Source organism: Hipposideros armiger, unplaced genomic scaffold (genome assembly GCF_001890085.2).
Source record: "Hipposideros armiger isolate ML-2016 unplaced genomic scaffold, ASM189008v1 scaffold_264, whole genome shotgun sequence".
NCBI lineage: Eukaryota > Metazoa > Chordata > Mammalia > Chiroptera > Hipposideridae > Hipposideros > Hipposideros armiger.
In genome coordinates this window covers 1,028,874-1,044,279 of record NW_017731614.1, presented here as the reverse complement: position 1 = coordinate 1,044,279, position 15,406 = coordinate 1,028,874, and the positions used below count along the sequence as shown (strand labels likewise).

The window sequence follows — 15,406 nt, the reverse complement described above, 5'->3', positions numbered from 1 at the left end:
CCAGTGTACCACTGAGATGGGGATTATCGGTGCTGACAGATGAGAGCCAGATCATTGGAAACCAAACTGATACTGGGGGCTCCATTAGTATGAGATGTCAAAAAGAGGCAAATCCATGGGCACAGAAAGCAGATGGGTGGTTTCCAGGGACCAGAGGAAGGGGGTGGGGAAGCTGCTGACGGGTATGGGGTTTCCTTTTGGGGTTGCAAAAACGTTTTGGAACTAAATAGAGATGCTGGTTGCACACTACTGTGAAAATACTAAATGTCACCGAAAGGTTCACTTTAAAATGTTTACAATGATACATCTCATGTGTGCATTTTACCTCAATTAAAAGAAATATTCAGCCAGAAACAGAACTGCCTGGCCCTGAGGAGCCCGTCTTTGTGGGCTTAGAAGATGCTCACTGGTCGGTGTTAGTTCTTACGGCCATTTTTAAGCGCCTGTGGAACAAGTTGTTGGGCTGCTGTCGGAGCTGGGGTGGGGGTGGGGGAGAATTAGCATCATTGTCTGCTCCTTTTGCTGGCAGTGCCCGGCATGTGGTTTCTTTCCAGTAAATGTCCAGTCAGGGGCGGGGCCCTGCAAACCCAGGCTCTGCAGGAAGAAGCAGCCTGGTTCACTGCAGAACCCCACTTTACACAGCTCACACCCTCTCCGAAGGGAGCCGAGTTGGGCGAGGGCTCCAGGCAGTGCTCCTGCATGAATTCACCACCCTGCGTGACCCCAGGCAGGTCATCAGCCCCTCTCTCAGCCCCTGTCTCTCTGGCTATAAAGTAGGAAATGACCTGTGTCTTCTAAGTGTCTTCTCACCCCATGCTCTCATTGTCACCTCCAGACTAGAGCCCCTGAGCCCATGGTTGCCCTGGCTCAGGCCTCATGCCCCTGCTGTCCAGGCAGTGGGTAGCTATGGTGCTGTAGGGCACATGCTGCCTGCGTCGGGGACCAGGACCAGGCATGGGCCTGGGACCAATGCAGTTAGAAAGGCCTCTGCTGCCCCTGTCTTGAAATTCTTCATAATTTTTGAGCAAGGGGCCCCACAAATGATGCAGGAGCCAACCTGTTTTGCTCAGCATTGTATCCCCAATATGTGGGGCGATCCCTCAAACACAGTAAGTGTTCTGTGATTGTTGAGTGAACTTCAGGCTTTCTGTCTGCGGCACCTCCCTGGCCATCTTTCCTCCAGCTGTGCCTCGTGAAATCCACTGGTTCAGCTGCATTCCCAGGCCTGACAGTGGAAGTGAGGTGGGGTGGGATGTGGAACTGTCAGGGTACCTCTGATGCCCTTGGTGTGGGAGAGAAGGTAGGGGTCTGGGGAACCAGGAGTTCCCTTGCCCACTTCCAAATACCCTGACCTTGCTGTGTGGGACTTGACCAGAAGGGGTGTTGACACCCTCACCCCATCCCTGGAGGGGGACCCCTACAGGGTCAGGCCCCAGAGGCCTGCTCTGCCAGGAGGAAGATGTCCCCTGGAGGTCATGGGTGAAAGAGGAGGGAGGCTTGGGAAAGGGCTTAGCTGGCTCCAACAAGATGATCGTGTGGGAAGGGACCTGGCAGGGAGATGATCGTGAAAGTTTAGTGACGTTGCTTTACTGTGTTCCCATTCGGCACAATGCCCTCAGCATTGCAAAACCATCACTTCATCATCCACATCTTCAGCTACAGCCCCAGGAGTGTTCAGAAACAGCTCACTTCATCATCCACATCTTCAGCTACAGCCCCAGGAGTGTTCAGAAACAGCTCACTTCATCATCCACATCTTCAGCTACAGCCCCAAGAGTGTTCAGAAACAGCTCACAGTTTGGCTGTTCCTCAAGAAGTTAAACAGAATTACCACGTGACCCAGAAATTCCACTTGTAGGTGTACACTCCAAAGAACTCAAAACAGCTGTTCAAACAAAACCTTGTACCGCAGCACTAATCACCACGGCTGAAAGGTGGAAACAACCCAAATGTCCATCAACAGGTGAATGGATAAACAAAATGTGGTCCATCCACACAACAGAATATTATCCAACCACAAGTACATACACATGCAGTGGCAACGTGGATGAAGCTTGAAGACATAATGCTGAGTGAAAGAAGCCAGGTACAAAAGGTCCCCTGTTGTGTGCTTTCATTCATATAGAAATATCCAGAATAAGCAAATCCATTGAGATCTGCCACACTGAGTGCTTTCAAATCATGGCTTCACCGTTTACTTGCTGTGTGACTTTGGGCAAATCACTGAATCTCTCTGTGTATATAAAATAGTCATGATTATAAATGAGCAGCTTTATGGTGTTAATAGAACTAAATGAGCTAATATTGCAAAGCACTTAGAATCACGTGGTTCCTGGTATTCTAGGAATGTTCGCATTTTTTACTTTTATCTAGATTATTCAGAAAGTCTTCACCGAGAAGACACTGAACCTTGAGAGACAAATAAGATTCACTAGATGGGGAGAAGAGGGGCTCATGTTAGCCATCACCCCAGGACCAAGTCCTGGGCTGGGCATTTCACAGCCCTATGCCTGGGGAATATAGGTTCCCCAACAAGCCTACAGTGACTGCTATCATTGTCCCCAGGTTACAGAGGAGGAAATAAGACTCAGAGAGGTTAAAAACTTGCCTGAAATCACGCAGTGTACAGGTGGCAGAGCCAGGATTTGAACCAGGTCTGTCTGATGGCCAAGCCTTTCTCCACAGCCTGCAGAGGACCGTCCTGGGAGCAGCTTCTTTGACAAAGGGATGGTGATTGTACAGATTTCTGCAAGCTGGCAACCTGTTACACTTATTTTTATTTCTTTTTTTTTAATTGATCATATAAAAGAAAGACCAGTAAGTACCAGTAAGTCTACTCTTGGGTATACAAGATAAATGCACATATAGGTCCACACAAAGACTCCTACACAGATGTTCACAATAGTTTTATTCATAATTGCCCCAAACTAGGAACAATTCAAAGGATAAACAGATGCGTGGGTGAAATAGCAGGATATGCCCTACAGTGGAATGCTACTCAGCAATAAAAAGGCAGGACCTACAAATACACACAACAACACAAATAGATCTCAAAATAAATATGGTCAGAAAAAGAGGGCGAGCCCACCTCCAAAGCCCCACATACTGTATGACCCCATTTACATGAATGTCTAAACAGGCAAAGCTAAGCGATGGTGGAAAAGCTCAGAACAGTAGTTGTTTTCTAAGTTGGGGATGGAGAGGGAACCTGGAAGAAACAAGGGTAATGCTGTGTGTATTGTAGGGATTTCAGCTCCCCAAGTGTGTGCCTTTGTCAAAACTCACTGAATGCTACACTTAAAATCTATCCATTTCACTGTATATAAATTTAAAAACTAAAACAACTGTTAACAAATATTGACCTCCAGTTAATGATGGGCACGCTGCGTGTCCAGGGCTGAAGTGTCCTGATGTCTGCAACTTCCTTTGAAATACATAAAAAAATAAGATGGGCAGACGGAGGCTTGGAGCGCTGCAAGCGCGCCTGGGTAGAGTGCAGCTGGTCTCACCGGCAACAGTGGCCGCAGCTCCTAGAATAGTCTCCCCACTTAAGGAGGCCAAGTCTCCACCCACGGTTTTCCAGCGTGGGGCAGAACTGGTTGCTATGCACCTTCTCTCCCCATCACCTAGGGTGGTACACAGCTGGGAGCCCACACATCTGGCTCCCTCCATCTCTGGTCTTCAAGTAGCATTAGCTTAAACCTGGAAGCAGAACAGCTGACTGCTGAAAAGCCTTCCCTTTATCCTACTCCCTATGTCTCCCCTGCCCCCCATCCTTAGGACAGAGTCAGAGACTGTGAGGGCTGGAATCACTCTTCGAGGTCTCCTTTTCTTACCCAACCTCCTTATTCTGCAGATGGGGAAACTGAGGCCCAGAATGGGGCCTCACCTCCCTGAACCTCAGCCTCCTCTTCTGATAAATGGAGATAACAGAAGTATCTGAGGAGGAAGAACAAACTTTCCTCTACCCTCAAGGTTCTTCTGGCTGGAATAATATTCAAATAGGCATGAGACAGATTAGCAGGAGAATATAACCAAATTTAATAGATACATATGCATGGGAACCCTGCATACATGAGAGACTCAGAGAAAGGAGAGGTTCAGAGACAGGGAGGGAGATCTAGGTTTATAACCTTCTGAGCCAGGGATGAGGCAGTGCACCTTGGGGGCTTCAAAGGGTCATTGCAGGATGATAATAAGATGTTGCCCTGCCATATAGGTGGGTAAAAAGACGCTCTCTGATTATCTCCCATTATGGAGCAAGGCCCCTAATTCAAGTTCTTCCAGGTAGTAAAGGGAGGGCAGGAGTTTCTCTTGAGCATGAAGCTAAAGTTGCTTTTAGCTCAAAATAATTTGTATACCACTTGAGGCACGCCTTGGGGTGGCTCCTTCTGAACCCCCACCCCCACCCCCGTGTCCCTCATAGTGTCACTGGGAAAGTAAAATAGGCCTGACCATGGCAGAAGCTCACAGAGACCAGAAGTGTGTGTTGCCCAGTTATAGATGAGGCTCAGGAAGGGTAAGGAATTTCCTTGCCTGAAGCCATTTATTAAGCAGCAGAAGCAGGGTCTGAGCAGGATCCTGACTAGACTTCAAGCTGAGGTGACCTGAGGGGGTTGAGGCACAGTGGAAACCCATGGGGTGTGCAGTGCCCAGGCAGCTGTGAAGCCTGGCCCAGCAGCCCAGGGCAGGGAGAGTGACTAGGAGAGGGGCAAGTGCTCACAGGCATTGGGGAGCCTGTGCCTGCCTGATTGGTCTCTTGACAAGCCATTAGCCTCTGACATTTATAACTGCACTTAATGCTCCCCCTGAACCTGAGGGAAACTTTTCCTCCCTAATCTGCCTGGCGTTACCCAGCCTTGAAATGATGGCAGTTACCCCTGGGGCTGGGTAATGTCTGCAGGAGGAGGTGAGAAAATGAAGGCCTTGATTCAGAGGCAGCTGGCCCCTCCTGGCCTCTCTTCTTTCTGTCTCTCTGCCGGCTAGCTCCACAGCGAGAGCCCCCACTCGTGTTCTCAGCCTCTCTGGCCCCTGATCCAGAAACTCCATCTCGGGCAACATGCTGAGTGACTCATACACACAGAAAATGTTTTTCCCATCTTCATCCCCTCCTCGGTACACAGCTTTTAATAGACTCATCATCTGTCTCCTGGGGAAACTGAGGCTCAGCCTGAAGGGTGCTGCCCAAGATTCCCAAGACTCAGATCCAGGATCCCTGACTCCAAGGCCCCTGCTCCTTCTCCAGAAAGAAGCATGCCCCCTTTTACCTCCTATGTTGCTGCTACCTGGGCGACTGAGACGGGTGGCAAGGAGGCAGGGTTGGTGACCTTGCCCAAGTTGCTTGGTCTCTCAGTCTCAGTGTCCTCATCTGTAAAATGGAAATACTTGTACATGAATGTTCACAGCAGCACTAATATTAATATCCAAAAAATGGAAACAACCCAAGTGTCCACCAACAGATGAATGGGTAAAGAAAATGATTTAGCCAACAATGGAATATTATCCAGCCACAGAAAGAAGTGAAGTACTGACACACACTGCCACGTGGGTGAACCTCGGCAACATTATGCTGTGGATGAGAAAAAGGGGTTCTACAGTGATCTGGTCATAAATTCCTACCTGGGCACGTAGTGGTGAGTAGTCCTGCCCCAGGCCTATCACTTCTTCAGTGAGAGCTCTGAAGCCAGCCCTGCCCACTGTTCTTGTGCTTCTAGGTTAGCACATCTTGGAAATGCCAGAAGTAATCCCCCTGAAGGGGGCATTTACCTTCAAGAGAGTAGTAATCTTGTTAACTACCCTGTAATCCAATCTCTGCCCTATTTTTCCAGTCCCTTCCTTAATTTCAAATGCATAGAAGAAGCTGCAAAACTGTTATTTTTGGCAGCATTTGAGATCTTGCTCCGCGGAATATGTCATCAGCTTGGCTCATATAAACTTATAAAAATTCTCTACAGGTTTGGACATTTCTTTCGTTGACAATGCTGAGTGAAAGAAGCCAGTCACCGAGGCCACATATTGTATGATTCCTTTTATATGACATGTCCATAATAGGCAAATCTATTTATAGAGAAAGTAGGTTATCTAGGGCTGTGGGGAAGGGGCAGGGAGAGTGATGGCTCCAAGGAACTGGGTTTCCTTTGAGGATGATGAAAATGTTCTAAAATTGATTGTAGTGATGGCTGCTCAGCTTGGTAAATATACAAAAAGCCATTGAATTGTATACTTCAAATGGGTGAATTATATGGCATGGGAATTCTCAACAAATGCTGATAAGAATACCTACCTCTTAGTGTTTCCGGGAAGATGAAATGATACAAGTAAGGTCTTAGCACACAGTAAGCACTCAATAAAGGTGCCTCCTGCCTCACTGCTCAGCGTGGTCCACCCAACAGCAGCTGCTCTCAGCCCTGGTTAGAAATGCAGTCTGGCCCCTCCCAGGGCTGGGTCAGACTCCGACTCCAGGGTGAGTCCTGTGCACATTGGAGTTTGAAAAGCACTAAACTGCAATGATAATTCTATCATTCTTTTAGGACAGGGATTCTCACACTTGAGAACTCATCAGGATCTTCTGGAGGGCTTGTTAAGCAGATCACTGGGTCCTGCCCAGTTTCCTAAGAATCCACGTTTCTAATGCAGTCCCAGGCGATGCTGAGCCTGTAGGTGGGTGACCTCCCCCCTGAAAACCGCTGCTGTAGTGTCTAATCAGGTGCACCTGCCTGTCTCCCAGGACTGCAGGGGTGGTTGACCACAAGAAAGCAGAGGTAGGACAGCCTCGGGTACCAGTGGGTCTCGGCCCTGGCTGCATATGGACACAAGAGCTTTTAGTCCCCAGCTCACTGGGCCCTGCTCCAGACCCACTGACCAGAATATCGGGATGAGATGTCAGCCTTTGGAAAGCTTGCCTGGTGTTCCCCAGTGTTGCCGGGGGTGAGCACTCAGGGGCTGCTGAGAGGAGAGGCCTTGTTAGCAGTACCAGGGAGGGGGAGAGTTGAGTGAAAGGAACCCAAGGCATAGGGGTGTGGCCAGGGCCTCACTCATGCGGGATCCAGGCCTGGTCCCAAGGGCCTACTTTCAGTCCCTTACCAGACCTGACTGTCCTGGACAGAAAAGAGGAAGGCCACCTCATACTTGACCCCTTCTGGATTCTGTTCAAAACACAAAAATTCAACTGAGTAAATTTAAAGAGCTAATTGGCTTTATTGAATCATTCATGCATCGGACAGCACCAATTTAGCAAGTAGAAAGGTACTCTGAGGAGTTGTACAAAGTGGAAGGTTTTTATAGGCAGAAAAAGGGTGGGACAAGGAAGTTAAAAAAGTGGATTATTTCAGGCAAGGCTACCTTCCTTTGAGGAAGGGGGGGGGGTCGGGGGTCTTAACAGGCAGATGACCTCACTAGTGCTGATCAGGACATTCCAGACCCACTGGTTTAAAATTCCACTCCTGGGAGAGGCTGGAGCTACAATCAGGCTAGGAGTTAAGTCTTGGTGAGGCTTAGCCCGAGTGACTCCATTTGGGGCTTGTTTCTTTTTAACAGTGCCAAACATAAAAGAGCCTGGAGGGTGGGGTGCAGGTGGAGGCCCTGGAACAGAGTGAAACAGAACAGACGGAATTGAAATGACCACCTCCACTTCTCTGCCTGCAGAGCATTTCAATAGTGCTGAGCTGCCTCTGCAGCCCACTTAGAAACTAACTCCTGCCAACAATTACTCTTTTGCCTGGATTGTTGGGACTTTTTTCCTCTTTACTGAACAATTGATATTATACCAACTCTAGATAGAGCTTTTTAAGACAGGATTTGGTTAAAGCCATCCTGTGTTTAATGGGCTTGGGGCTAGAAGTGGGTGGGGAGCACTGGTGCTAATTGACTATCCACTTTACAGCCAGAGTCATTATTTCTGTAGCTGTCCAGTTGCCTGGGACCTTGAAGATCCTGTCCTCTAAGTCACAGCACTTTCTTCAGGACCTTCTGGCTTCCTGAAAGGCAGAGAGGAACTAATGAAAAGGGAGGTGCCCAGGGGGCTGGGGAGTTAAAACACAGGCAGGAGGATGGAGTCTCCTGTGTAAATGAATAAAAACTAGGTTTGGGTGTACAGACCCAAGGAACCACTCTGAGCTAATTAGGAAAGACACCTCTTCCTCCAGGAACAGTTTGGTGGGAAGAGCACAGGCTGATCTGGGCTTCCCTTGTCCCCTGGGCCATTCAACTTTTGCAGTGCACAATCTGAACAACTGTACAAGGGGTCCGGTGGACACTCCTGCCTGTTCTCCTGGCACCACAACAGTATTGCACAGGCAAATGGGACCATTTGTCTCCATGCTAGAAAGAATGAGACAGATGCAGGAAAATGAAAGTAATTTATAGCAAATGATAGTACACGCTTGAGAGGAAAGTGCAGGCGAACTCAGAGAACAAGCTGTCCTAAGGAAATCACGATCAGTGGTTTTATTTTTCTGTCTGGGGGCAGGAATTGGTGACAATTGGTGACGTTCCATTGCCGTAGTTCATTCTTCTCCTCTCCCTGGGAAGGATTCTCCATTTCCCACTTTGTTTTCTTTGTTTGGTTTCTTCAGAACTGTCATAAAATCATATGCATGATGGAAGTCGTAGTAACTGCAATGTAAATGACATTATAACAACATTATAATTAGCTAAAGTTCAGTCCCCGGTCATAGGGATTAGACTTGCTGGATGAAAATGGTTCTGGTTTTTCTCCGGCTGCAGGTACTGGAAATAGTCACTTGTTACTCGTGTAACCAGTGAGGCACCTCACGTTGTAGCCTGGAGGGGGTGTCAATTTCCTAGGCTACCTAACCGCCTCAACGAGAGCACTTCGTCTTAACTAGAGCTGCTGTGCAATCCAGTCCCCCTCTTGCTCCCCCCCCCCTTGTAGCCTTCCTTACTTCCCCCAAATCTCCAGAGCATTTGAGATCTTGCTTCCCGGCATATTTTGTCAGTTTGGTTCAAATAAACTAGTAAAAATTCTCTACAGGTTTGGACATTTCTTATGTCAATAGAACCCACACTAGGTGGTTTAAGCCCAGGAGAGATTTACTCTAGGATAAAGCGAGCTCACAGGAAAGGGCCTGAAGCTCTCTCCAAATCGCAGCTCAGGAGAACATAACACCCGTGCCCTGGGGCCAGATGCTGCAGCTTGCACTGTGTGCTACCGCTGGTGCCACTGGACCCTGGACATCCTGGCAGCCACCCTCACTAGAGAGGGTCCTGCAGCTCCTGTGGCATCTCATGCAGCGTTGTGTAACTGGCCGAGCCCAGGTCACTTTGCATATGCCTAGTTGCAAGGGACTCTGGGAAGCACGTGTCTGTCTTACAACATGGGAAATTCCCCAAACTTAAGAAGGATGTTCAAAAGTGCTAGTCAGCTAAAAAGCATGACCGGTGTTGACCAGGCAGGGGAAGATGTGAGTTCCGTTTGGATCATGTTGAGACAGAGGGGCCTGTGAGACATTCAGTGGAGATATCCAGGAGACCTAGGTACAAATACAGACTGGAGCTCATGGGGAGGTCGGGGCCATGTCATTTAAATCATTTTTCCTGAGATATTTTAAGCAAAACTTGAAGTTTTATTTATGAATTATGTGATGACTTTTAACCCTCCTCGCTCAGATCATGGTTAAAAAGTATTGTGATGTTCGGGTTCCATGGATTTAAGGAATTATGTGTTCAGTTGTGTCTGATTGGTATATTGATCCATTTACTTAAAAAAATGTTAAGATTGGCTAATATTTGGGTTTGGGTTGAGCCAGACAAATTCAAATCTCAAATTGGGGAGTCATAAAATTCTTCATCTGCAAAGAATCTTAGGGAGCCCCATTCATAGGCACAGGTTCCAGCACAGCAAGCTCTGGGGAATGTGGAAGAGGCCACACCAGGCCCGCAGGGAGCCTAGCCTCAGTCTGGCTCCACCTCCAAACTTCAGTGTAAAATGGGGTCAGACGCCTCTCTGCATGCTGGTGAGGAGTGAATGGGAAAACAGGGACAGTAGTTAGCATATGGCCTGCCTGCATGAACAGCCCTCCACTCCACATACAAGCCCTTCAGATTTTTGAAGACAAGTATCCAAATAAAAAAGTTTGAAGGGCCGGCTGAGTGGCTCATTGGTTAAGAGTTGGCTTGGGAGTGCGAGCTCTGAGCAGCAGGGCAGCCGGTTTGGATCCCACATGGGATCCGAATGCTGCGCCCTCTACAGCTAAGATGGTGAACAACAGCTTGACCTGGATCTGAGCTGCTGTGAGCCACATGAGTGGCCGTCCAGTTGCTGGCAACCATCTGCCTCAGCCGGAAAGAGCACAATGATCACAATACCAACATGGGCCAGTGAAGCGATGTCCTCCACAACTAGACTGACGAACAAAAGGACAGCGACTTGTCTGTTCCCCTCCCCCAATTCCCCAATAAAATCTTTTTTTTAAAAGTTTTATCTATGTCATTTATAATAGCATCGAAAACAAAAACCCCTTATGAATAAGTCTAATGAAAGATATGTAAGATGTCTACACTAAAAATCATGAAGCATTATCTTTTTTTTATATATTGTATTATCAATCCATGAAACTATGTTTAGGCTGGCCGAGTGGCTCAGCTGGTTAAGAGGTTGCTTGGGAGCACCAGTTCTGAGCAGCAGGGCTGCGGTTCGGATCCCACATTGAGGGCCAGTGACGCTGGCCCTCTACAGCTAAGATGATGAACAACAGCTCGACTTGGAGTGGAGCTGGGCTGCTGTGAGTCGCCAGCGACAGCGTAGGCTGCAGCAGGGCTGCATCAGGGCTGCAGTGGGCTGTCATGAGCTACGTGAGTGGCTGGCAGCCAGCGTGAGCAGCTGGTAGCCAGTGTGAGCTACCGGGAGCCGCTATGAGCAGCCAACCAACAACCAGTGACCGATTGCCTCATCCGGAAGAGCACAATGATCATACCAACATGGGCAAGTGAAGCGACGTCCTCCACAACTAGACTGAAGAACAAAAGCAAAACAAAACAGCAATTTGTCTACGTGTCTGTTCCCCTTCCCCGATTCCCCAATGCTGTTACCTGCCCCCCAATTCCCCAATAAAATCTTTAAAAAAAAACCAAGTGTTTATTTTTTCCCAATAATTTTTCACTCCATTCTTCTAGCTGAAAAATTTCTATTTTTTTATTTTTATTTTTTATTATGAAATACAAATTTTTTAGAATTAGTTTCAGCTGTAATGAAACATTATTAAGAGAAACATTTGAAATACTAAATAAATAGAGAAATGTATTGTACCCTGCAGAATGAAAGATTCAATGTTGTAAAGATGTCAGTCCTACCCAAACTGATCTGGAGACTCAGCACAAATCCAATCAAAATCTCAGCAAGTTGGTTTGGTTGTTTATTGTAGAAATTGTCAGGGTGATTTTAAGTTAAAATAAAAATACAAAGGACCAAGAACAATCAATGCAATATTGCAAAAGAAGAACAGAACCAGAGGGCATACCCAGCCTGAGAGCAAAGATGGTTTTGAAGCTCTACATAGTGAGATGTTGTGGAGTAACTGTATGACCAAATAGACTGGAAGAATGAAGCTGAATCCAGAAACATGCACACATACAGGTTACCTAATTTATGATAAAGTGCAATGGCAAAAGAATGGTCTTTTTAATAAATGGTGCTAAGTCGGGCCGGACGAGTAGCATGTTGGTTAGAAGTTGGCTTGGGACGCCAGCTCTGAGCAGCAGGGCCCTGGTTCGGATCCCACATAGGCCAGTGATGCTGTGCCCTCTATAGCTAAGATGGTGAATAACAGCTTGACCTGGAGCTGGGCTGCCCTGAGTTGCCAGCGTCAGCATAGGCTGCAGCCCCTGCTGCAGTGGGCTGCCGTGAGCTACCGTGAGTGGCTGGCAGCCAGTGTGAGTGGCTGTTCAATGGCGAGCAAGCGACTGCCTCATCCAGGAAAAGCGCAATAATAATACCAACATGGGCCAGTGAAGCGACGTCCTCCACAACTAAACTGAAGAACAAAAGGACAACAACTTGTCTGTTACCCCTCCCCGATTCCCCAATGCTGTTCCCCTCCCCAATTCCCCAATAAAACCTTTAATAAAAAAATTAAAAAATAAATGGTGCTAAGTCAGTTTGACATCCATATGGAAGAGATAAACATCTTGACCCTGACCGCACACCATACACAAAAATCAATTTTCAAATGGACTGTAGATTATGAGGGAAGGTAAAGCAAAGCTTTAAAAAGAAATCATGGGGGGGAAGGGCGACCCATTAGCTCAGGTGGTTAGAGCCCAGGCTCATAACACAAGGATGCCAGTTCGATTCCCACATGGGTCAAGGAGCTGTGCCCTCCACAAATAGATTGAAGACAACTACTTGACTTGGAGCTGATGAGTACTGGAAAAATGCCCTCTGCAACTAGATTGAAACAACTATTTGACTTGGAGCTGGTGGGTCCTGGAAAAACACACTGTTCCCCAATAAAATTTCTTTAAAAAAAAAAAAAAGAAAAGAAATCATGAGAAACATATGTCCACACAGAAACTTGTACATGAATGTTTATAAGAGCACTATGGAAACAACCCAAATGTCCATTCAAGGATGAATGGATAAATAAAATGTGATCTATCCAAACAATCGGATATTATTTGGCAATAAAAAGGAATGAAGCTCTGATTCAATGTTACAACATGGATGAACCTTGAAAGCATTATTCTAAGAAAGAAGCCAGACACAAAAGGCCACATCTTCTATGATTCCATCTATATGAAATGTGCAGAATGGGGAGATCTACAGAGACAGAAAGTAGATTAGTGGCTGTTTAGGTGTGGGAGTGGGGAGGTTATGGGGTAGGAGTAGGGGTGTGATAGCTAAAGGATATGGGCTGTCTCTTTGAGGTGATAAAAATGTTGTCAAATTGACTGTGGTGATGGTTGCCCAAGTCAGAGTATTCTACAAACTACTGAATTGTACACTGTAAATGGGAGGATTAGATAGTATGTGAATTATTTCTCAATAAAGTTGCTTTTAAAAAAGAGGGAAAATATCTTCATGACCTTGGAGAAGGTAATGGTTTCTTAGGAACCTAGAAGTGCTAACCATAAAGAAAAAAATGACAGATGGGGCTATGTTAAATTGAGAATGTTTGTTCATCAAAGACACCATTAACAGAGTAAAATGGTAACCCATGGAGTGGGAGAAGATGCTTGCAACACATATCCAGAATATATGACAAGTCTCCTATTTTTTAGGCAAGTTTTTTAGTCCTTTTTCCCATTTCTGATATGTCCTGATTTCAAATCCCTTCACCATCCTGACTGGTTGTAGTAGACACTGTTGATGGCTACCCCAGAACCCACCACCAGCTTCCTCCCTTTGTAACACATCCTACAATAAGGACTTTCCTGGTCTTAGCACCAAAAGTCCTTCATCCCAGGATCTCCCACAGTCCCAGGCAAACTGAAATGCTAGTCAACCAACCTGCAAGTACAAGGTGCCATAGGACCCAGTTCTGGGCCAAGACCTGAAAGTCTCTTCAGAAGCTTCTGGAACAGCTCCTGAATTCCAATAAGAGGGATCATGTAGGGAGGAAGACTGCAGGTTCGGTTCTGTCCCCCATTCTCCCTGCCTTGAACACGGATATTATTCCTGGGGCCACAGGTCTCACTGTGTAATGAAAAGAACACAAGTGAGCACAGCAAGAGTGAAGACGCTAGAGCACAGAAGGAGCCTGGCTCCTGGGGAGCACAGGGCAGTTCGGTCAGGGCCAGCCACTGTGGAACCCCAGACTTCCATTGATTTATTCACCGTTGGTTATGTTTTCTGCTACTTGCAGCCCAAAGCATTTTTAATATCGATACCATTCTTTTTCATTTGCTGTGATCTCTCCTAAGTCAATTCAGCACTTGATCTCGACATCCATTTCCCTCCTCTTCCTTCTCAATAGCCCCTGATTCTGTCTGGGACTCACATGGTTTTGGTGCATCCAACTCCACACCTGGATCCTGGGTAAAGCTAATTACAGGGCTCACTCAGTCTATGCTAATTAGAACATTTCATGCCTGGTCACAGTGCCAAGTGGGTCCACTTAAAGTCACTCTTTCCTGGGAACACTGGATGAAAGTCAACTCTTCCCCCTTCTGAGCCTGAGTATGGGGCACGTAGCCCTGGGAGCTGCTGGCGCATCTCAGGGCAGTAGGTGAAGTCTCCAGTGCAGAAGGCAGAGCAGAGAGGCAGAGCAGGGCCTCAGGGACTTCGCTGAACCTGGAGCAGGCCCTGCCTGAGACAACATTCTCTGGAACTTTTTCAGCTACTTGAGCCAATAAATTCCCTTTCTTGTTACTTGCAAGGAACATATCAGACACAGCAGCTCCACCAACCTCTGATATTGATAAAATACCTCTAATAACTAGCTCCAGCCACATTAGAGTTGTAGCGGTAATGTGTTCTTACCAATTATGTCCTATGTCTCACCCTACTCTGGACTCGCATTTCCTCCCATGTGAAATGAGAGGGCTAGATTACCAGCCCCAAAGGCTGGTTCCAGTAACAACACTCCACTCCAGGAATCAAGGTGTTTGGCCCCTTCCACTCCAGTAAGCAGTTCAGGGAGGCTCACCAGGGCCCCAAGCCCTACGGAGTAGAGTGAGTAGGGCGGCCTGGGGGTGTGTGTCGGGGAAGGGGATTAGAACTCTGAATCCTGCCTTCCCCTGGGATTGGCCCCTTCCTGTGTCCCGCCTGTTCCTGAGGGTTTTCCCTGCTCCCTGGTGCCAATGGCATTTCTGCAGCCAGGCTGCTATGCCTAAGCTACTAGTACCCTGTCCAGGGGTGGCCTGACTTTCCTTATGCATTGTCTCCTGTGCTACCAGTCCCACCAGATCAGCCCAGGTTAGCCCTTACCTCCCTCCAGGCTTTGCCTTTCCAGTGCCACTGCCTGTAAAACCCTCTCCGCCCTGCTTTCCTGGGAGGTTCAGTTCCAATGAAGCTTCCAGTCCCTTTGTGTGCAAGCATTTACTCCCCTCTCTGGCTTTCCATGGCATTTTGTTCAACCATTCCTAAGGTCTCATTCATTGAAGCCTTATATTACAAAGTTGTCACAGACATAAATTTTTGCAACACCATGAGCTCATATTTCACACCTCTTTATTTTTATTTTATGTATACATTTTTATGTATATTTTACCATAATATTTCTATTATGGTAAATATTTTTATTATGGTAAAATATACATTAAAATGTTATCATCTTAACCATTTAAAAAATATTTTTCAGTTACAGTTGACATTCAATATTATATTAGTTTCTTGGGCCGGCCGAGTGGCACGATGGTTAAGAACTGGCTTGGGACACCAGAGGGCCCCGGTTTGGATCCCACATATGAGGGCCAGTGACACTGCCCTCTACAGCTAAGATGCTAAACA

At 47.0% G+C, this 15,406-nt stretch overlaps 1 protein-coding gene across 2 annotated transcripts in view; it reads right to left on the bottom strand.

Moving 5' to 3' along the window:
• Nucleotides 1–8,338: 8,338 nt before the first annotated feature.
• NT5M (5',3'-nucleotidase, mitochondrial) overlaps nt 8,339–15,406 on the bottom strand; it is a 79,490-nt gene continuing 72,422 nt past the window's right edge. For both annotated transcript variants that reach the window (XM_019656757.1, XM_019656759.1), the window contains exon 5: nt 8,339–8,613. In XM_019656757.1, the coding sequence (XP_019512302.1) occupies nt 8,587–8,613 (27 nt within the window). In that variant the 3' untranslated portion in view covers nt 8,339–8,586. The remainder of the gene's footprint in view (nt 8,614–15,406) is intronic.